The sequence below is a fragment of the Primulina tabacum genome, chromosome 11 (assembly GCF_025594145.1).
Source record: "Primulina tabacum isolate GXHZ01 chromosome 11, ASM2559414v2, whole genome shotgun sequence".
Taxonomy (NCBI): Eukaryota; Viridiplantae; Streptophyta; class Magnoliopsida; order Lamiales; family Gesneriaceae; genus Primulina; species Primulina tabacum.
Genome location: NC_134560.1, coordinates 28429620 through 28454074, shown reverse-complemented (window position 1 = coordinate 28454074; position 24455 = coordinate 28429620). Strand labels below are relative to the sequence as shown.

At 38.4% G+C, this 24455-nt stretch overlaps 1 protein-coding gene and 1 non-coding gene across 2 annotated transcripts; both read left to right on the top strand.

Annotated features, from left to right (window-relative positions):
• The first annotated feature begins 34 nt into the window (after positions 1-34).
• Positions 35-141, top strand: LOC142519947 (small nucleolar RNA R71). Its single transcript, XR_012813831.1, has one exon. It is a non-coding gene; the product is annotated as a small nucleolar RNA R71 (small nucleolar RNA).
• Positions 142-9173: 9032 nt separating this feature from the next.
• LOC142519720 (uncharacterized) lies at positions 9174-22635 on the top strand. Its single transcript, XM_075622748.1, has 2 exons — positions 9174-9722; positions 22492-22635. Exons 1-2 carry the CDS (start codon positions 9174-9176, stop codon positions 22633-22635), a joined length of 693 nt encoding a protein of 230 aa, XP_075478863.1.
• The last annotated feature ends 1820 nt before the right edge of the window (positions 22636-24455 follow it).

Below are 24455 nucleotides of genomic sequence, written 5' to 3'. Positions count from 1 at the left end.
GTAGTAGAAAGTTTGAACAACTAACCCAAGAGGCAGCTCATGGTGTGGACATCTCCTCAACAAGTCCTTGTAGCGCTCCCATGCCTCGTAAAGTGACTCTTGCTCATATTGAGCAAAATTAGTAATGTCGGCTCTGAGCTTCATAGTCTTCGACGGAGGAAAGTACTTGATCAGGAACGCCTTTGCCATATCTTCCCATGTAGTAATAGACCCTACAGGCAAACAGTTTAACCAAGACTTAGCTTTATCTCTCAGTGAAAATGGAAATAAACGCAAACGAACAGCGTCATCAGACACGCCATTAAACTTAAAAGTATCACAAATTTCAAGAAAGTCAGCTATATGAGAATTAGGGTCGTCAAGTGCACTTCCCCCAAATTGGACAGTGTTCTCAATCATCTGAATGATAGCTGGCTTGATCTCAAACTGATTAGCTCGGATGACTGGTCTTACGATGCTTGGACGTGCTCCATCAAGAGACGGCTGTGCATAATCCAACATCGGTATACGCCTTGGCTCCTCTCTTTGTTGATCGCCTTCCATTCTTTCCTTCGCTCTTTGCTGCTGTAGTCGACGTCTAGCTGTGCGTTCGATCTCGGGGTCAAAAGGCTCAAGCTTAAACTCGAGTGATCTTCGCATGCACCACAAGAAAAATCTGCAACACAATGAGAGTATCAAATAACAATAAAATAAATAATACTAAAGAATTTAAATGAAAAATAAAAAATTGTGAATCAACAGTCCCCGGCAACGGCGCCAAAAACTTGATCGAGCAAAACTTGCACAGTGAATAATCCCAAAATTTATTTTATAAATGAAAGCTCGATTTAAATATCGCAAGTGCACGATAGTCAAGTTATAATAAACGTAAGTGAATACGAGTATGATTCCACAAGGACTGCGTTACACTATTTTTTATTTTCAAGTAAAATTTCTTTAGCAACGATAAATTGAGTTGATGATTAAACTAATGTAAAGTAAACAATTAAAATAATTAAATTGCAAAGAAAACGTGTTCAAGAACGCAATGATTAATTTGGATTAAATCAAATGAGAAATGAATTTGTTGGGAATTATCAGTTCACCTACCACTCGTGTTTAAATAATTACACTCGACTTTTACTCGTGCGTTCGACGGAATTCCCTAGACTAACTAATATACTCTGTCGAGCTATATTAATACTAATCAAAAACATGCAGTACTCAAGTGTCCTCAAATATTTAACAGTTCAAGATTGCATTACATTCTATGGAATCCACTAGCTTTCATTCGGGTAAACTATCACTATCGACACGTACCCAATTCCGTATATCTACTAAATTGTAAATCCGTGGTTTATACTATTTGATCCTATTGTTAACTATTCTATCGAACTCATCAACAACATGAAATAATCAAAGGAAGTTAGCTAGGCTTCGATTGAAACACGAAAGAACAATAGCATAAACAATTCACTAATGAAAACGTCGAGAAATAATGTTAAACACCGAGTACGGGGTAGGATCCCCTCAAATCCCAACAAATCTAGAGTTTAGCTACTGAAATTCATGATAAAAACCAACAATCAATGTAAGAAATAAAATACTGAATAATGAAAATACTAAAGATGACGATGGATGACGGCCACGACGCGTGGAAATCTCGAGGTCTTCGAAATCTCCTTTGCTCCTAGCCTCCTCTCCAAGAAAAATGATGAAAAGTCTGATAAAAGATGAAAAACGGCTGCTGTTCTCGTGTGTTAGGTTATGGTGTAGGATAGAGTCCTTAGAAATTTGGAAACAAATCTTTCTCAATCTCGCTTCTCGCTAGGGCGGTATATTTTGACCGCCCTAGCGAGAGGTCCTCGAATAAGCTTCCTCGAGCATGTCCCTGGTTTAGCTGGGGCGGTCACTTTTGACCGCCCTAGCGAGACACTTGCGCAAAATAATCCTCGGCCAGACCACAATGCTCGCTGGGGCGGTCATTTTTGACCGCCCTAGCGAATCCTCTTCGACATTATGCCAAAGTTTCTCCCACTCTTTGGTTCAATTCCAACAAAATCACCACAAAATACACGAGGTAAGTCAAATGCTAAATAATGCTAAAAAGATGCAAAATTAAACTAAACAAACTAATATGATGCATGAATGCGACTCAAAACCAACACTAAAAACACGTAAAAACGAGTCCTATCAGTATTCGACATCGTATAATCGAAACCGGATTGAAGAACAGATACCGTATGAAATTGTTATTATTTATCAGATATGATTTGATTGAGCTTATACAGATTTGATATTAGATTATGTTTGTCGATCGATTATGAGTTGTTAAGATTGGTATTTGTTGATATCTGTATTGCTGGGTATATTGAGATTGTGCAGTTATGCCGTTGAAACAGAATTAGATTGAGTTCTGATTATATCCAGTATTGATTTGAGTGATGTATTGATATTGTACTCCTCGATATTGTCATTACCAGATTGAGTATGGACAGATTTGAATTCGAGACTTCGACTTTGTCAGACCGAGAAGAGAAAGGTATAAATCAATGTTGATCCGGATTGCACAACTCGAGTTAGATTTAACTTGATTTCCCAAAATCACATACTTAATTTTCATTGCCTCGATATGTTGCTTTGTCTGAGATTGATATGCTTATTCTATTGATTTATAGTTAAGCATATGTTATGTGAAGAGTCATGGGCGGATGTGCCTAGTCATTGGCGGAAGTGCCAAGGCGGATGTGCCTAGTATTTGGCTGAGTTGCCAAGACACCGGAAGTTTGGTGATATCGATGTTGCGTAGAAGTAGACCGTCTTCTATTGCGGAGATTCGATTGACAGGACCAAAGTTCGGGAATAGGAACGTACCGCCACCCCGATCGGGAGAGTAGGTGGGAGATTTGTTACATTCTTATTCAAACCGGGATCCTTAGATTAGAGATGAGTCGAGTTTGAGATGACGAGTCCAGAGTTTATTTACAGCTTTATATCGAGTCATGTCTTTAAGATTTTGATACATGTTATTGATATATGTTTCATGCTTTTATATTTGTTATATGATTGCATGTACACGTTGTTTTTATATTGGGAATATTTTTCTCACCGGAGTTATCCGGTTGTTGTTGTGTTTGTATGTGTGCATGACAACAGGTGGGACAGGATGAGGGTCACGAAGAGGATGAGAGATTACAGTTAGCGTGGAGATTCGGAACCAGAAGTAGAATAAGCTTCAGCACTTGACATATAGTAGTTAAACCCTAGTTTGATTTTAATGTAATTATACAAGATTTGTACTTTTATGTTAATGTTTATATTAGATTGATTTTATTATGTTCCGCACTTGTATTTAAAAATAAAATTTAGACCCAGTTTAATTAGATTGATTCAATTATTCCCAAGAACGATTAAGAAATGAGTTAGCGTCCGGGTCCCCACAGCAGGTGGTATAAGAGCAGTAGGTTACCTTAGACTGAGATAGAAGATAGTGAGCGGGTAGAATGAGTTTTCTTCCGTGCTTTTGATTGCTAGCATGTTTTACTGCTTTGAAATGCATGTTTACCTGATTATTTGATTTAATTGGAAACATGTGTTATTGAGAAAGAATCAGAACCGATTGTTGATCAGCAGTAAGATGATCAGAGGAGAACTGAAACAGGTTTTTTGTATTTGGTTACTAATCCTTTTGGTAATCAGATATACCTCCTCGAAGAATCCCAGAACTGGGTAGTATCTTGACTAATCCAATGGATATGTCCGCAACTCCGATGGAAACACTGTTGAAGAGGTTTCAGTCATTTCAACTGCCGATTCTGAAGGGTACTGAGACGTCTGTTGATTGTGAGAGTTGGCTAGATGACATAGAAATGCTGTTTGATTCACTTGATTACCCAGATGAACGTAGAGTTAAACTGATTGGGCACCAGTTACACGAGGTCGCGAAGAGTTGGTGACTTGCAACCAAGGAAGCCTTAGAACAGCGTGGTACTGTTATTACGTGGAAAACCTTCAAAACTTAATTTTATCAAAGATTTTTCCCAGTATCATACATGAAATACAAGGGTGCAGAGTTTGCAAATCTGAGACAGGGTCAGTGAATTGAAGAGTATGTGGCCAAATTCTCTACCTTGCTACGTTTTACTCCTCACGTGGCTGGGAATGATGAAGCTGTAGTAGATCAGTTCATCAATGGATTGAATCCTGAGATATTTACATTGGTAAATATGGGGCGACCCCATAATTTTGCCAATGCCTTGAACAGAGCAAAGGGAGCTGAGGCAAGTTTAATCCAACAGCGAGGAATGTCGTATGTAGCTCAACCACGGAAACAACAACAGCCTCCCACCCAATTCTTGCAACCCCTTCCTAGATTTGATAGTGGCAGTAGTAGCCGCGGAAAGAAAGATAAGCTGAAAGCTAGAGGGAAACAGTTTAAGAAGTATGGTAGTGGTTCATCCAGGTCAAGTGGTTCACGACAGAGCCAGAGTTATACCGGAGTCTATTGTAGCACATGTGGAGGGAGACATCCCACAAAGCAATGCCGAGGTGTGTTTGGTAGTTGCCACATCTGCAGACAGCAAGGACACTTTGCTAAAGTCTGTCCACAGCGAGGTTCCCAGGGATCCTAGGGAGCAGAATCATCTGGATCAGTGGCACAGCTTGATAGACGATCATCTATTGTTCACTTCTTTCCAGCCACCCTCTACCCAGTCACAGCCAAGGCCAGGAGGAAGCCAGACAGTTAGTCAACCTCTAGACAGTAGGCCAAAGTGTTGCATTGACCGAGGAACAGGCCCTAGGACGCACCTGACAATGTAATTGCAGGTAATTGATTCCGGTGTGGTTATCTTGCATATGCATTGATAGATACTAATGCATTCCATATGATTATCTTGGAACGAATTGCATTGATATATGCTTTGCCTTTTGAATCCTTATCTACTGTAGTATGTATCTTTTCATATTGAGGAGAGGTTTGATTTCAGTGTATGCTGTTAAACATGGTTTGCTACAGTATGACGGACATGAGATTGAGTTAGATTTTATTGTACTTGGGTTGTCTGATTTTGATTTTATTATCGGTATTGATATGCTGACCAAGTACAGAGCTACCGCTGATTATTTTCGTAAGATTGTGAGATTCAGACCTGAGAGGGCTGAAGAGTTGAAATTCTACGGTAAGGATTCTAGATTTAAAATTCTTTTGATATCTGCTATGTCTATGACTCGATTATTACAGAAAGGAACAGAGGGATTCCTTATGTATTCAGTTGACGTACTGAAATCGAGCCCATCATTGGCGGAATTGCAAGTGGTATATAAGTTTGTTGATGTTTTCCGAGATGAGATTTCAGAATTGCCTCCAATCAAAGAGATAGATTTCAGAATTGAATGCGTATCAGGTACAGTTCCTATCTTTAAAATACTGGACAGGATGGTACTGATTGAATTGAAAGAATTGAAAGAGCATTTGGAAGATCTATTGGCCAAGGGTTACATCAGACCGAGTGTTTCTCCTTGGGGTGCTCTAGCTATGTTTATGGGTTTAATGAACCGTGTATTTCAGAAGTATTTTGATAATTTCGTGATTATATTTATTGATGATATTCTGATATATTCGAAGAATATGATTGATCATGCTAAGCATTTGAGAACTGTATTGAAAATTTTGAGGGCTGAGAAACTGTATGCCAAGCTTTCGAAATGTGAATTTCGGCTGAGACATGTTGTATTTTTGGGGTACAGTATATCCGAAGATGGTATACCGGTTGATCCTAGCAAAGTGAAGATGTGATCAATTGGCCAAGATCGACATTATTGTCAGAAACTGCAGTTTTATGAGTTTAACAGACCAATATTGATGATTGGTGTTTCGAATTTGATTGAATATTGCTGTTGTTATGAATCCGTATTTGAAACAGATAGTAGACCGTGGAGACTTTATATTGTGCAGGCCGAACCAGAGCTGATTTTGAAAATTAAAGCAGCTCAGAAAATTGATCAGAATGTGCAGAATTCGATTTCGATGGTCAGAGCAGGGCATCGATCCGAGTATCAGGTTGGTGATAGTGTGTTATATGTGAAAAATCGTCTTGTTGTGCCAGATATTTCAGATTTGAAACGACAGATATTATCAGAAAAGCATAGCAGTCGATTTAGTATTCATCCTGGACAGCAGGAAAATGTACAATGATTTGGAAAGACAGTTTTGGTGGAAAGAGATGAAAGCTGATATTGCTGAATTTTTATCCAAGTGTCTGAATTGCCAACAGGTAAAAGTGGAAAGAAAGAAACCAGGAGTTCTGCTACAGAGTTTGTCCATTCCTGAATGGAAATAGGATCACATTTCTATGGATTTTGTGACAAAGCTACCACGTTCCTCCCGAGGTTGTGATTGCGATTTTGGTTGTTATTGACAGATTGACCAAATCAGCATGTTTTATTCCATACAAGATGACGTACAGACATGACCAGATGGCAGAAATCTATGTCAGAGAAGTGGTCAGATTACACGAAGTGCCTAAGTCATCTTTATCATACTATGATCCTCGGTTTACTTCGCATTTTTGGCACAGTTGACAGCAGGCTCTAGGTACGAAGTTACATCTGAGTACCGCATACCATCCACAGACTGGCGGACAGTCAGAGCAGACTATCCAGACACTGGAGAATATACTGAGAGTTGTAGTGCTAGATTTTTGCACTAGTTGACAAGATTCTCTACCACTTTGTGAGTTTTCGTACAACAACAGTTATCAGACGAGTATTGAGATGACACGTTTGAAGCGTTGTACGGAAAGAAGTGCAGATCCCCTCTGTATTGGGATGATATATTCGAGGTACCTGAGATTGGACCTGACATGATTAGAGAAATGACAGAGAAAGTGAAGCTGATTCATCAAAAAAATGAATGAGAACAGCTCAGAATGAAGACTATTCCGCTTGTGAAAGTTCAGTTGAGTCGTCATGGCATTGAAGAAACTACCTGGGAAACTGAATCAGATATGAGACAGAGATTTCCAGAGTTGTTTCATTGATGTGAGGGTCTGTTTAGCTTCTGTTATACATTTCTTTTTGATATGATGTGATTGCTTGTGATTTCGGGGAAGAAATCGTATCTTAGAGGGGGGGAAATGTAATGCCCAAGATTTTGAATATTGTAATCTGAAATGATTAATTGATAAATTGATGTGATTATAAATGGAATGGATCAAACCGGGAAAGACGAAAGAAGAATTGAAGTATGTGCGAAGAATGAGCCTCACGCATATGCGCAACCCAGCCAGGGTGCATATGCGCGGAGTAGGCAGAGAACCTCGCGCATATGCACGACCAGGACCCGCGCATATGCGCGAGTATGGCAGAGAATCTCGAGCATACGAGCGAGGGCGAGCATATGCGCGAGCTTCCGTGAAGATACGCGCCGAGACATAGTGTCTCGCGCATATGCGCCGGCGGAAGTCGTGCATATGCGCGAGACGTGCAGTGCATACATGAAGCCACTTGCCCCTTACATGCAATATATATATATATCAAAGTTCATTTCCTTCATTCAGACTTCCAGAGCAAGGAAACTGAGACTTCAGAGGATTCCCAAGTTCTTGATACTAGATTTTGATTTACGAACAATCCGTCCGTCTGATTTTCAATCCGAATTCAGTACCGTGTTATTATCAACGAGAGCTTCAACTGGATGTAAGTTTTCTTATGTTTTGATATGATTCAAAAATATGATATTGAAGAAATCAGATATGATTCATATATGGTGTTCTTGATGTATTCGACATCGTATAATCGAAACCGGATTGAAGAACAGATACCGTATGAAATTGTTATGATTTATCAGATTTGATTTGATTGAGCTTATACAGATTTGATATCAGATTATGTTTTTCGATCGATTATGAGTTGTTGAGATTGGTATTTGTTGATATCTATATTGCTGGGTATATTGAGATTGTGCAGTTATGCCGTTGAAACAGAATTAGATTGAGTTCTGATTATATCCAGTATTGGTTTGAGTGGTATATTGATATTGTACTCCTTGATATTGTAATTACCTTATTGAGTATGGACAAATTTGAATTCGAGAATTCGACTTCGTCAGACCGAGAAGAGAAAGGTATAAATCAATGTTGATCCGGGATTGCACAACTCTAGTTAGATTTAACTTGAATTTCCCAAATTCACATACTTAATTGTCATTACCTCGATATCTTGCTTTTTCTGAGATTGATATGCTTATTCTATTTATTTATAGTTAAGCATATGTTATGTGACGAGTCATGGGCGGATGTGCCTAGTCATTGGCGGAAGTGCCAAGGCAGATGTGCCTAGTATTTGGCGGAGATGCCAATTTGGTGGAGATGCCAAGTCTTCGGCTGAGTTGCCAAGACATCGGACGTTTGGTGATATCGATGTTGCGTAGAAGTAGACCGCCTTCTATTGCGGAGATTCGATTGACAGGACCAAAGTTCGGGAATAGGAACGTACCGCCACCCCGATCGGGAGAGTAGGTGGGAGATTTGGTACGTTCTTATTCAAACCAGGTTCCCTAGATTAGAGATGAATCGAGTCTGAGATGACGAGTCCAGAGTTTATTTACAGCTTTATATCGAGTCATGTATTTCAGATTTTGACACATGTTATTGATATATGTTTCATGCTTTTATATTTGTTATATGATTGCATGTGCACGTTGTTTATACTGGGAATATTTTTCTCACCGGAGTTATCCGGCTGTTGTTGTGTTTGTATGTGTGCATGACAACAGGTGGGACAGGATCAGGGTCACGAAGAGGATGAGAGATTACAGTTAGCGCGGAGATTCGGACCCAGAAGTAGAATAGGCTTAAGCACTTGACATATAGTAGTTGAACCTTAGTTTGATTTTAATGTAATTGTACAAGATTTGTACTTTTATGTTAATTTTTATATTAGATTGATTTTTTTATGTTTCGCACTTGTATTTAATAAAAAAATTTAGACCTAATTTAATTAGATTGATCCAATTATTCTCAAGAACAATTAAGAAATGAATTAGCATCCAGGTCCCCAAAAATAATAAGGTCTAAACACATGATTTTCGAAAAAAGATTGGAAAAATTATATAGATAGAAATTCCTTAAGCTCTAACACGAATAGTTTTGACGGTGGATTCGTCGTATGAAGGTGTAGCTACCTACGCATTGATGGATTCGGGAGCTACACAATCATTCATATCCGAGACATTCGTCAATCGGCTAAATATTATACACGAGGATATGGAATTGAGATTCAAAGTTTCTATTCCTTCTGTTGATCAAATAGTCACTTCGAGCATTGTGAAGAATCTAGAGCTTCGTTTGCAAAAAGATGTGGTTCGGGTAGATCTCATCGTACTCCCAATGCCTGAATTCGACATCATTCTTGGCGTGAATTTACTGTCATTGAATGGAGCTTTGATAGATTTTTGGCAGAGTTCGGTGTCTATTCGACAACCCAACGAGAAATATTTTGTCTTTGAGGTAGCGAGAAACAAGAAAATGCCACATATTATCCCTTGTATGTGTGAGAGGAAACTTATGAGACGAGGATGCCAAGATTTTCTAGCATGTGTTACTTCAACACATGTCCTTGAGAGTCGGAGGCTAGAGGATGTTGAGGTTGTCAGAGACTTTCCTAGCGTCTTTCCTGAGGACGGTCCTAGCATTCCACCGGATCGTGAGGTGGAATTTTCTATTGAGTTGATGTCGGGAACTGTACTAATTTCTAAAGCGCCCTACCGTCTAGCACCCGCCAAAATGAAAGAGTTAAAATATCAAATTCAAGAATTATTGGACAAGGGTTTTATTTGCCCTAGTTGTTCTCCGTGGGGCGCACCAGTAATATTTGTAAGGAAAAATGATGGAAGTATGCGACTTTGCATCGACATAGAGATCTGAATAGGGTCACCATTAGAATTAATATTCTCTACCTAGAATTGAAGACTTATTTGATCAATTACAATGAGTATCGATATTCTCAAAAATAGATCTTCGTTCTGGGTACCAGGTGAGGCGTGTGTTTAAGGGTTTGGGGTAGGGGTTTACTAGCTTATTTATTGATAATTAAAATTGTATTTAAGTTTGGGCCCATTAGTATGGTATACTAGGCCTATAAAGCCCATTAGTGCATTTTAAAAATATTTCGTTTAGAAAAATTTGTGAAAATATTAACTGAGTTGTCAAAAAGTTCATATTTTTGTTGAAAATCGAATACCGTTAAAAACTACGACTCGACGTATAAAATCACCTCAAAACACATTATTTTTCAAAAATATCATTTAGCATCAACCTTATTTTACATAATTAAAACAACTATTTAATAAAAATGTTTTCTACTTTTCAGCCATCGGTTACCGTTCCTCGATCGCATCTCGAATAACTTTTTAAAAATATAGTTTTATGCATTCAAATAGAAAAATACTTCATAACCCTATAACATAACAAACATAATTTATTTAAGCAGTTAAAATCATTTAATTAGCCATTTTTCATTTTTCTCTATATTTGCATGCAGTTGGATTACGTCATCTTATTTTTGGACCTTCCAATTCCTCTGTCTGTTAATAAAATTTCGTCCTCAAAATTAAAACTTACAGAATAGCTCCGGGTAGCGACTCCTCATGTCCCTCTCGGTTTCCCAAGTGGCTTCTTCCTCCGAGTGATTTAGCCATTTGACTTTGATCATTGGTATAACCTTGTTTCGGAGTCTTCTTTCTTGTCTAGCCAAGATTTGTACGGTCTTTCCTCATATGTCATATTTGGAGTCAATTGCAGTGGTTCATGATTTAGTACATGTGAAGGGTTTGACATATACTTTCGCAGCATAGATATGTGGAACACATTGTGTACTCCGGATAGCATTGGTAGCAATGCCACTCTATAGGATAGTGTTCCAATCTTTTCCAAAATCTCAAACGGCCCTATGAATCTTGGACTAAGTTTGTCTTTCTTGCCAAATCGCACAACACCCTTCATAGGTGCTGTTTTCACAAAAACGTGGCCGCCTACTGCAATCTCTGACTCTCTTCGTCGCTTGCCGGCATAGCTTTTCTGTCGTCTTTGTGCAGTCTTCACTCTCTCTTGAATTTTGACTACTAGCTCCGATGTTTGCTTGATCAAGTCCGGACAAAATTCTCCTCTTTCACCACCCTCGTCCCAATGTATGGGTGATCTGCATTTCCTTTCATAAAGCGCCTCATAAGGAGCCATCCCTATAGATGATCGATAGCTATTATTGTAGGTTAACTCTACTAGAGGCAACTTCGGTTCCCAACTTCCTTGAAAATAAATGACACAAGCTCTAAGTAAATCCTCCAAAATTTGAATAACTCTCTCTGACTCACCATAGGTTTGAGGATGGAATACCGTGCTGAATAATAATTTAGTCATCATCGTTGCATGCAGACTCTTCCACAAAGATGATATAAATCTCGGATCTCTGTCAGAAACAATAGATACGGTGATCCCATACAGACGAACTATCTCTCGAATATATAACTCATCATACTGTGTCATGGTCAATGTCGTCTTAATAAGTAGAAAATGCGTTGATTTGGTAAGACGATCCACTATCACCCATATTGCATTAAACCCATTGATAGTTTTAGGTAATCCCACAGCAAAGTCCATAGTAATATTTTTCCATTTCCACTCGGGAATAGGAAGTGGCTTAAGTTTTCCCGCCAGTCTCTGACGCTCTGCTTTAACTTGCTGACATGTCAAACACGCGGATACAAATCGCAAGATATCCCTCTTCATACCCGGCCACCAATACAATAATTGAAGATCCTTGCACATCTTTGTGCTTGCAAGATGAATGGAATATGACATGTCATGAGCTTCCTTCATAATGACCTCTCTCAATGAATCACCACTGGGAGCCCACAATCGATTTCGATAATGAACTATACCCTCCACTTCAGAATAAATCTTCCGGCCCTTGGCTTCATCTCTCAATCTCCACTTTTGTCATGCTCATCAATAGATTGTCCCTCACGGATTCTATTTCTCAAAGTCGAATGTACTGTCATGGTAGCAAGATTAGGGGCCTCGCCCCTAGCATACAATGTGATCTCAAAACGTTGTATCTCAGACTGCAATGGTCGCTGAAGTGATAATTTATTGATAACTGCTGTCTTTCCACTCAATGCATCCGCTACCACATTACCTTTTCCCGGATTGTAGCTAATGTCACAGTCGTAGTGCTTTACCAACTCTAGCCATCTTCTTTTCCGCATATTCATCTCTTTTTGTGTGAATACCAATTGAAGGATCGTGTCCTGGTGCCTTTGAAGGCATTTCAAACACAATATTCTCCAATGAACTGCAATAACTCGTGTTCTAATAATGTTAACACCGATGAATTAAATCGAGTTTGGTTAAAAACCAAGCAGAAAAAACTCGAAGTAATCCTTCGTGAAGAAAACTGTTAAATTAGAAAAAAACTTAACTTATGCAAACTGAATAACTGAAAAGCAGGGGATCAGTTGTCACATATATTAGTTCACTTATGGCAAGAACTGAACTAACGGATGCTCTAACTGATCAAGTCAGTTTGAAAACAGTAGTTAATCAGTTAAATACACAAGATATGCTTATGGATGTTATGAAACTTCAACGGCTCCTACGTCACCCCTTCTACCACCTCGGGTAGTATCCACTAGGAGACTTTGATTTATACAACTGGTTGTACAAACCCACCCAGCTTAGAACTTATCCACTGCCTAACTGAACTCCTAGTCTAGACAGAAGGCAGCACCTTCCAGCCATCACTTCTTTAACGTCTATGTGAGAAAGACTATATACAAAAGTTTAACGTCTTTGTGCAAGCCTGTATTTGGGTGGTGGTGGAGTTCTCGTGTTTGAGAACTGAACAATGAATACACCAAAAAAGTGTTCTCACGCACTGAGGGAAGTGAGCTTCTAAACTAGGCTGATAACACGTGATTATTCCCTCTTGACTGAATGCTTCTTGAAATCTGATAAGCAAATAAGCGTTCCCTTTCTTTTGTTTTACCACACCCTCTCTAGTGTTGTATGGTTCTCTTTTTCTCACTTTGATTCTTCACAAATCTTCTATTTATAGGCGGGAAACTGATCATACAGTGAGACTCAATAATTGTATCTGTTGCATTTTGAATTTGTTCCTTGGACTTTGTGTCTCGACTTTTTGACTGCCCTTCTGAAACGTTTGTCTTTAATTCTCTGATGCAACGTTCATTATTGTCTTTTGACTGGACAATTGCTTTGTACCTTTGTGTATAGCTGGAATCCACTGAATGAGTTTGTCTTCATCTACAACTGAAAGATTCTTAACTGACGCTCCGAACTAGTCAGCTGAACTGATCTTCAGTTGGGTTGGTGAAATAAGTTGACTCGTCAGTTGAACTGATTTCACTCTCGTTCAGTTGAACTGATCAGCTGGATTTCTTCATTACTTGAACAATCCTTCGGCTGGCCGGGCTTCTGAGGTTCTCCTGCTGACCCACCTATCAAGTGGACAATCAGCTGAACTACTCTTTTGACGTATCAGTTCGCCTGACTTGGTTTGTGCGATCAGTTGGGTCTTCAGTTTGCGATGTAAACAACTTGTAACTGATCCTAGCTTCTATACACTAAGGTAAAAAATTAGTAACACAAAATAACAAGTTTTGTTAACATCAAAATTAAGATTGCGAACTTGAAAAGTTTCAATAAGCACTTCTCACCATACAAGTAATGTCTCCAAATCTTTAATGCAAAAGTTCCAATAAGCACGTCATGGTGAATGTCGTCTTAATAAGTAGAAAATGCGTTGATTTGGTAAGACAATCCACTATCACCCATTTTGCATTAAACCCATTGATAGTTTTTGGTAACTCCACAGCAAAGTCCATAGTAATATTTTCCCATTTCCACTCGGGAATAGGAAGTGGCTTCAGTTTTCCCGCCAGTCTTTGATGCTCTGCTCTAACTTTCTGACATGTCAAACATGCAGATACAAATCGCAAGATATCCCTCTTCATACTCGGCCACCAATACAATAATTGAAGATCCTTGCACATCTTTGGGCTTGCAGGATGAATGGAATATGACATGTCGTGAGCTTCCTTCATAATGACCTCTCTCAATGAATCACCACTGGGAACCCACAATCGATTTCGATAATGAACTATACCCTCCAATTCAGAATAAATCTTCCGGCCCTTGGCTTCATCTCTCAGTCTCCACTTTTTTCATGCTCATCAATAGATTGTCCCTCACGGATTCTAATTCTCAAAGTCGAATGTATTGTCATGGTAGCAAGATTAAGGGCCTCGCCCCTAGCATACACTGTGATCTCAAAACATTGTATCTCGGACTGCATTGGTCGCTGAAGTGATAATTGATTGATAATTGTTGTCTTTCCACTCAATGCATCCGCTACCACATTACCTTTTCCCGGATTGTAGCTAATGTCACAGTCGTAGTGCTTTACCAACTCTAGCCATCTTCTTTTCCGCATATTCATCTCTTTTTGTGTGAATACCAATTGAAGGATCGTGTCCTGGTGCCTTTGAAGGCATTTCAAACACAATATTCTCCAATGAACTGCAATAACTCGTGTTCTAATAATGTTAACACCGATGAATTAAATCGAGTTTGGTTAAAAACCAAGCAAAAAAAACTCGAAGTAATCCTTCGTGAAGAAAACTGTTAAATTAGAAAAAAACTTAACTTATGCAAACTGAATAACTGAAAAGCAGGGGATCAGTTGTCACATATATTAGTTCACTTATGGCAAGAACTGAACTAACGGATGCTCTAACTGATCAAGTCAGTTTGAAAACAGTAGTTAATCAGTTAAATACACAAGATATGCTTATGGATGTTATGAAACTTCAACGGCTCCTACGTCACCCCTTCTACCACCTCGGGTAGTATCCACTAGGAGACTTTGATTTATACAACTGGTTGTACAAACCCACCCAGCTTAGAACTTATCCACTGCCTAACTGAACTCCTAGTCTAGACAGAAGGCAGCACCTTCCAGCCATCACTTCTTTAACGTCTATGTGAGAAAGACTATATACACAAGTTTAACGTCTTTGTGCAAGACTGTATTTGGGTGGTGGTGGAGTGCTCGTGTGTGAGAACTGAACAATGAATACACCAAAAAAGTGTTCTCACGCACTGAGGGAAGTGAGCTTCTAAACTAGGCTGATAACACGTGATTATTCCCTCTTGACTGAATGCTTCTTGAAATCTGATAAGCAAATAAGCGTGCCCTTTCTTTTGTTTTACGACACCTTCTCTAGTGTTGTATGGTTCTCTTTTTCTCACTTTGATTCTTCACAAATCTTCTATTTATAGGCGGGAAACTGATCGTACAGTGAGACTCAATAATTGTATCTGTTGCATTTTGAATTCGTTCCTTGGACTTTGTGTCTCGACTTTTTGACTGCCCTTCTGAAACGTTTGTCTTTAATTCTCTGATGCAACGTTCATTATTGTCTTTTGACTGGACAATTGCTTTGTACCTTTGTGTATAGCTGGAATCCACTGAATGAGTTTGTCTTCATCTACAACTGAAAGATTCTTAACTGACGCTCCGAACTAGTCAGCTGAACTGATCTTCAGTTGGGTTGGTGAAATAAGTTGACTCGTCAGTTGAACTGATTTCACTCTCATTCAGTTGAACTGATCAGCTGGATTTCTTCATTACTTGAACAATCTTTCGGCTGGCCGGGCTTCTGAGGTTCTCCTGCTGACCCACCTATCAAGTGGACAATCCGCTGAACTACTCTTTTGACGTATCAGTTCGCCTGATTTGGTTTGTGCGATCAGTTGGGTCTTTAGTTTGTGATGTAAACAACTTGTAACTGATCCTAGCTTCTATACACTAAGGTAAAACATTAGTAACACAAAATAACAAGTTTTGTTAACATCAAAATTAAGATTGCGAACTTGAAAAGTTCCAATAAGCATTTCTCACCATACAAGTAATGTCTCCAAATCTTTAATGCAAAAACAACTGTTGCGAACTCATGATCATGTGTGGGGTAATTCTTCTCATGCACTTTCAACTGTCTCGACGCATAAGCTATAACTCAATCATTTTGCATCAGAACTGCGCCCAAATCAAGTTTCGAGGTGTTAGTATACATAACATATTCTCCTTGCCCCGATGGCATCGATAATACTGGCGCTGAGATCAAAGATTGCTTCAACTTGTCAAAAATTTCTTGGCAATTGGATCCTCATATAAACTTTGCATTCTTCTTTGTCAAGGCATTCAAGAGTACCGCAATAGATGAGAATCTTAGAATAAAATTTCGATAATAGCCAGCTAGTCCCAAGAAACTACGTGTCTAGGTTACGCTCTTCGGTATAGGACATTCTTTCACTACTTCAACTTTGCTTAGATCCACATCAACTCCATCTCCAGAAATGATGTGGCCTAAGAACGCCACTCTCTCTAGCCAAAACTCGCACTTGCTGAATTTTGCATATAGCTTCCTATCTTGCAGTAATTCCACTGTTGTCCTCAAATGATGACTATGCTCATCCTCGCTCTTTGAGTAGATCATAATATCATCAATAAAAACGATCACAAATTGATCTAGGTACGGCTGAAATACGCGATTCATGAGATCCATGAAGATCGTTGGTGCATTGGTCAGTCTGAATGGCATGACCATAAATTCATAATGCCCATAACGAGTTCTGAACGTTAGCTTATGAACATCCTTCTCTTTCACCTTCAACTGATGGTATCCAGAACGAAGATCTATCTTTGAGAATATCGATGCTGCTTGTAATTGATTAAATAGGTCTTTAATTCTTGGTAGAGGATATTTATTCTTGATGGTGACCCTATTCAGCTCTCTATAGTCGATGCAGAGTCGCATACCACCATCCTTCTTCTTTACAAACAATACTGGCGCGCCCTATGGAGAACAGCTAAGGCGTATGAATACCTTGTCTAATAATTCTTGGATTTCATCTTTTAATTCTTTCATTTCAGCGGGCGCTAGACGGTAGGGTGCTTTAGAAATTGGTACAGTGCCCGGCATCAACTCAATAGAAAATTCCACCTCACGGTCCGGTGGAATGCCAGAGACGTTCCCCGGAAAGACTCTAGAAAAATCTCTGACGATATCAACATCCTCTAGCTTCTAACTGTCGGGAACATGTGCTGAAGTAACACATGCTAGATAAGCTTGGCATCCCCTCTTAATAAGCTTCTTGCACACATACAAGAGACAATGTGTTGCATTTGCTTGTTTCTTGCTGCCTCAAATATAAAAGGCTTCCCACTAGGCGGTCGAGTAGATAGTGTCCTCTGCTGAAAATCTATCGAAGCTACATTTTCTGTCAGCCAATCCATGCCAAATATAATGTCAATTTCAGGCATTGGAAGTACGATAAGATCTGCCACGAACCACATCTTTATATAAACAAAGCTCCAGATTCTTCACTATGCTTGATGTGACCATTTGATCACCGGAAAGAATAGAAACTTTGAAGCTCAACCCCATATAAGCGGGTATAATATTTAGTCGCTTGGTGAATGTATCGGATTTAAATGAGTGTGTAGCTCCAGAATCTAGCAATGCGTAGGTAGCTACACCTTGGACGAGTATCCTTACTGCGACGAATATGTGTTAAATTCATTCGTGTTGAAACTTAAGGAATTTGTATCATTATTTTCCCAAAAATTTATGAAGATGAGTGATTGGATCCTCTTGTTCCTAAGGAAATTCACAATTTTACCCTTATAATTTCCGATTAATTGCATTTTGACCCTTCAATTTTTTGAAATTAGCGTTTTAGTCCCTCTAGAATTTTTGAATTTTTCAATTTGAACCCTTAAATTTTTGGAATTTCCATTTTTGGTCCCTTAAATTTCGAAAATTTCATTTTTGATCCTTACATTTTTTGGAAATTACCCTTAAGTCAATTTGGTTTTCGAAAATTACACTTTGGTCCTTAAAATTCTCGGAAATCGCATATTAGTCCCTTAAGTTTCGATTATTGCAATTTATTCACTTAAGTTTTCGAAAATTCCTAATCATGCCCTTGGTTTTGATTTTCCTCAATTTTAATCCCTAAAACTTTATTCTGGAAATAATTACCTTCTTTGCATGATTAAGTCTCAAAATTCAAGTCCAATTATGTAGTTTCCATTTTTATCTCTTAATTCCAACTAAGGTAGAGCATGCAACCTAATTTCAACTAGGTTATTCTTGATCCCAATTTCAAATCTCATAACAAATTTAACATTTCATTCAATAAAAGCAATATAAAACGTTAAATAACTAGGTTATCGGTGATAATGGTCGTGTCTGGCTCCTCCTCAGCTTCTTCAGCATGCGTAACATAAGCTCTTGCCACTGTTGGTGCCTTCTTCTTTGGGCAATCAGCAGCTTTATGTCATTCATCCTTGCATATGAAGCATCTAAAATATCACCATATGCACTTGCCATAATCTAAGCGATTGCACTCCTTGCACGGTAGCCTCACAACAGGTTTTGGTGCTTCAGGTTGTGGTGGTTTCGGTGGTCCTGGCTTCTTTACTTTTTCTTGGGACTTTTGTTGCCCATGAGGTCTAGGAGGTCCCGTATATGGCTTCTTATTGGGCTGTGAGCTCTTTTGGTGTTGCTGCCTTTTGTGCTGCACTTCAAAATCAATATCATTCAATGCTTGCTCGGCTTGAAATGCATAAGTAGTGGCAGCAGCGTAGTCCACCGGTCGCATCATCATCACATCCTAGCGGATGGTAGGTCGAAGTCCATCCATAAAGTGCCTCATTTTCTCAGCAGCGACCCTAGCGATGAGGGGCACAAAGTGACAGCCCCTCTCAAACTTCCTCACAAATTCAACCACAGTCGTGTCCCCCTGACAGAGACTCATAAACTCCCCCTTCAGTTGCCCTCGAACATCAGCAGTAAAATACTTCTCATAGAAAATTTCCTTGAAGCTAACCCAAGTAAGTGTAGCCAAATCAATCACATGCTCCACACCTTCCCACCAAAGGGAAGCATCCTCTCTAAACATGTAGGTGGTATACCTAACTCTGTCAGCGTCTCTCATATTCAAATAACGGAAGTGAATCTCGAGAGATCGAATCCAACCCTCAGCAGCAAAAAGGTCAGTACTGCCAGAAAACTCCCTCGGACTGAGCCTTTGAAACTGATCATAAATGACATTCTGTGGTTTTAGGAGCATGCTGAATCTGCTTCTCGAAAAAATGTGTCATGCCCTCTAGTGCGCGGATAGCAGCATCCCCATTAGGAGGCGGGGGTGCATTCTCTTGAGGGTCCTCAGTATTTTCAGCTTGCCTATCGGTAATAGGTGCACGTCTAGGAGGCATTATATTTGAACGTTTTCAAAGTTCTAAATGTAATCAACAAGAATTTAAATCTAATCTTTTCTAATCATGCAGCATCTAAAGTTCATTTATCCTTAAGCTTTAAACGTGAATATCATCAAATTGTAATAACATGCATCTTAAACATATAAACCATGCTATCATTTAGGTACTAAGCATAAAATCATATAAAGCATATGAACTTACAAATTTGAGGCTTGATGACCAAGCTTCCCGACACTGAAGGTGGCACAACCCTATGCAGGAACATTGCTCTGATACCAACTGAAACGTTCATTACTCGTTTTTCTTTAAAAGTACCATAAATTTTTTTTACCTCTAATATTTTGGCCAATACTTATATATATATAATATTTTGACACCATTTTAAAATAAACTTACCAACTATAAAATATTTTGACACCATTTTAAAATAAACTTATCAACTATATTTGAAAATTGAAAGGAAGAGTTTAAAACACCAAAAGTGTCAAACTTTGCCAACCCTAACTTAGAGATATTTTAAAATAAATCTAACTCTAACAACCTCTCAAAAACCACTCAAAAGCATAATAAAAGTCGTAAACCTCTTTAACATAAACTTAAAATTGTAACTGCGGAAAAACTAGCACTATTCCTCGGGTTATGTGCACCTTCAGTCCAGTAAGATCAACCATCAAGACCCTCACAACATCAACATTATGCTCACCTGCATTGATCACACCTAGTGAGTCTATTGACTCAGAAAACCATAATCTTGATAACAAGTAATACGTATACAATCACATGCAACAGTGAAAATACTTTTACTTAAAATAACATTTCATAAACATGCATAAACTTAAACATTTTTCATATCATCATATACATATTCATTTTCATAATATACATATAAGTTTTCCTTTCGTTGAATTCAGATCGTTAATTGTGACTTCCGTATTAGTTGAAGGTCGATGAATTCATCTACGTATTATCACAGTACTGGGCGGCGGGGACATCAGCGACACTCTCACCTGTCAACTGATCATTGGCCTTACATATCATCATAATCATCGCATCATCGTATTAGTCACAATTACTTCACTTCCTTCAACATTTCATATTTTCCTCACTTTATAAAAATTAAACATGCATAAATCATTTTTCTTTTAAACCAAGCATGCAAGCATATCTTTTTGCATTAACGTTATATCATAAAAATTTCATAAACATTTAAAATAAACAATTTAACATATATTACAGCATTCAGGGTACTGTCATGCCGTTTATTATTCTTCAGGTGTAAAATGATCGTTTTACCCCTAGACATAAAATTCCTCGATTTTGACTTTTACTTGCTTTCATAGACTCTAGACCATTTCAAATAATTATTTAAGCTTAAATTAAATTTTTCATATTTTTATTTTTCTTAAATTCGAGACTTTCTAATTATTTCTTAATTATTAATTCGTAGAGCGTTTTGATTCCGATCTAATTCAAACTTTAATATAAATTTCTCAAGTTTTAAACATAGACTTTTTATATTTAAATTACCCTCATGAACCATGATTCGACCCTCAGTGAACCATGTTCGAATCCCGTATCCATAGAAAACCCAAGGACCGAACCCTAGCATTAACCATCGAGCCACCTCTCGTTTTCTTCGAACCGTGCCTGAGCCACCTCGAGCTAGCCCTTGCCCAGCCCCTCTAGGAACCCTCATGGACCCACTGGACCAGCCCTAACTCATTGCATCCCTCTAATCGAATGACGCGAGCCTTGCGATCCTAGTAGAAGTTCCTAAGACTATGACCCTACCCTCGAGCAACCACTGAGCCCAGTCCCTTTTGAACCCTCTCAAGACCCTAACAAACCGTGAGCCCCAGCCGCGAGCCCTCCCTACACGCTGCTGTTCTCTCGGATAGCTTGGGAAGAGTCCTAGCTTAGCTTTGACTCTTCCCTAGCCAACGCTAATTGAGTCCTAGCCTTCACACACCCAACCATGTCCCATACCAGCCCTGGTCAAGCCCTGGCCGAGCCATGCAGTGGTTCTCTCTTATGACCGAACCTTGACATCAAAACACACAATAATTCGATCAGCTTGTTTTAGTTCCATGTGCAGCCCCTACCGTGCTTCGTGTGGCCCTTAAACTCATATAAAAAAACGTGGCTCTAAGATCCTATAACATGGCAGCCCCTTCACGCAAACATATATCAAGTCTTTTGGAACAAAATTTTACACCTTAATCAAGAAAATATTCAAAAAGGAAACATTTTTTCCATGCAAACAATAATCAAACACATATTAGGGTGTGATAGATGAGAAAAGAAAGATTTATGGCGTGTTTTTGAGTAATTTACGCACGAAAATTACGTTGAGATGCGAAGAACGACGAAGAACTGACCTTGGCTAGATTTTTCCCTCAAAACCGATGCTTTTCCTTGCTTGAATTCTTGTGTGTGTGTGAGTTTTGATGGAGGAAAATATTCCTTGTGTGTTTGAGGGGTGAGGCGTGTGTTTAAGGGTTTGGGGTAGGGGTTTACTAGCTTATTTATTGATAATTAAACTTGTATGCAAGCTTGGGCCTATTATTATGATATACTAGGCACATTAAGCCCATTAGTGTATTTTAAAAATATTTCGTTTAGGAACGTTCGTGAAAATATTAGCCGAGTTGTCAAAAAGTTCATATTTTCGTTGAAAACCAAATACCGTTAAAAACTACGACTCAGTGTATAAAATAACTTCAATACACCTTATTTTTCTAAAATATCATTTAGCATCATCCTTATTTTAAATAATTATAAACAATTATTTAATAAAAATATTTTCCATTTTTCATCAATCGGTCTCCGTTACTCAATCGCATATCGAATAAACTTTTAAAAATACAGTTTTATGCATTCAAATAGAAAACTACTTCATAACCCTATAACATAACAAACATAATTAATTTAAGCAATTAAAATCATTCAATTAGCCATTTTCCATTTTTTCTTAGATTTGCATGCAGTTGGATTACGTCATCTTATTTTTAGACCTTACATTCAACATAACTGATCTCCACCACCTTGGTGGTTCCTGAGACCTTCTTTATTCCCGAAGCCTCTCAACAACTGGTTTATGCTGCAAATAAGGCTGTTGAGGAACCGAGTTCATCTACTGTTCATCAGGATCAACCTCAGTGTCTTTTTGTACAAGAAGAGGCTGTAAACGAAGTTGCTGAGGATGTGGACCAAGATGTTGGCCCTGGACAATTAGTAGTTGTCGATGTCAGTAGAAAAGGGAAAGGGAAAGCCACAACTATTGCTAAATAATTCTCTCCTAAATTGCCGATTTAAGCTGATGTAATGCTCGAGAATATAATGTCCAGTTTGCAAGATCTTGGGTCTATAGTTTCTCAAGTCAAGTCGACTCAACTACTCCATTCTTTAAGTCTTAATACATTCAAAGATTAGACCATGAAGGACCTAAAGAAATTGACCAAAGACATGTTTGCTCTGTTCACCACTACTGAAAAGATGAAAAGAGAAGCAGTCATGTAGGGCCTAAAATCAATACACGTAAAATCATGCATTTATTAAATTGTTAAATTATTTATTCAATTTTAAAATGATTTTTAACGATGCATGATTTATGATTTGCATTATTTTAAATTATTACATGTTTATTTTAAGCACATTAAAACGTTTTCATGAGTTTTGTGTTTCAGACGAATATTCGATACGGGATCGGGATAGGAGACCGGAGACGATTTAGGCGATGTATGAAATATGTGGTATTTTATTTCAAGTCAAGAAAAATGGTATTTTTAATCGATTTATGAAATTTTAAGTATTTTAAAGCCTAATTTAATTTATCAGATGATTTTTAGATTTAAGCTTTTCAAAAATACTAATTTGAATAGTTGGAGAATTTTAAATCTTGAAAGTTTAGCACTTGTGCATTTTATTTAAAATTAGGGGTTGTTAATTGGTTATTAGTATTTTTATTAATCTAATTATCCCCTAATTAACTCCGTAATCTATACACACACACACTTACATGCACACACACACCCACTCGACACACACACACTTGAATTTTCTCTTTTTTTTTTTTGTAGAAATAGGGTTCATAGAGTTATAGTAGCAGCCACCCCTTTCTCTTGCAAATTTATGGAGATTTACTCCCTTTTTTCGAGCAAGAATCGTGTTGCAAGCGTCTCCCGGTCATCCCCCATGATCCACCACGTCGGTATTCGTTATCTTCTTGTATTTTAATTTAAAGGCATGTACAATCTTTCATTTTTCGCATCGATCTTGTCATAGTAAATATTTTGATGCATATTGTATGTAAAAATCCGTGTATGTTATGCAAAATTTGAGCATTTGATTCTTGGAACGATTTTGGAACAAAATTTTAGATCTCAAAATCGAATCTGCTGTCATTTCTAATCCTGCAAATTTTTTATCAGTTTTCTAGAAAAGCTTTCAACATATAAAACGTATTATTTTTTGATACCTTCGATTTGACGTTAAATTCGTAATTTTCGGACAAGCAACGAGTGATTTATGATCATTCTTGTGAAACTACTCAAACTGTGACGTTTTCAAAATGTGTTCTTCATGTTTTCTTAAGGTTTATTGGTTGGAAGCTTCGTTGGGAATTGCCGAGTGGTCATTGCTGTGTTTATGTATGTCGTGGAATGTGATCAGACGTTTTTGGTGTTTTGTCAGGTCGGTAAGGGTTGGCTACAATAAAAGTCGTAGGGAAGCGAATGGGTAGAAGATTCCATTTTTTGGTTTGAGACGCACAGGGTAAGCGCCACAGCACTGTATCTGGAGCGCTGCAGCGCCTGAGGTTCGTGTCCAGTAGCGCCGCAACATTGGGATGTAGTGCCTAGGCGCTAAACCAGCGCTGCAGCCCTACTCTGTAGGCGCCTGTCCAGGAATTGGGGAGCTTTAGGTTTAAGTGCTATTGCCTCATTTGGTTAGTAATACGTTGTTATGTCCGAGCTTAGGGAAGGTTAGATTAGCCGTTAATAAGTTTGGATAGGAAACGTTGCATTATGGTTTAAGCGAGGTCCGCGTCTTCCATTGCTTGGGACATGTTCATACTCCATCTCAGGATTGTTTCGGGGTTCGATGTCATGGTT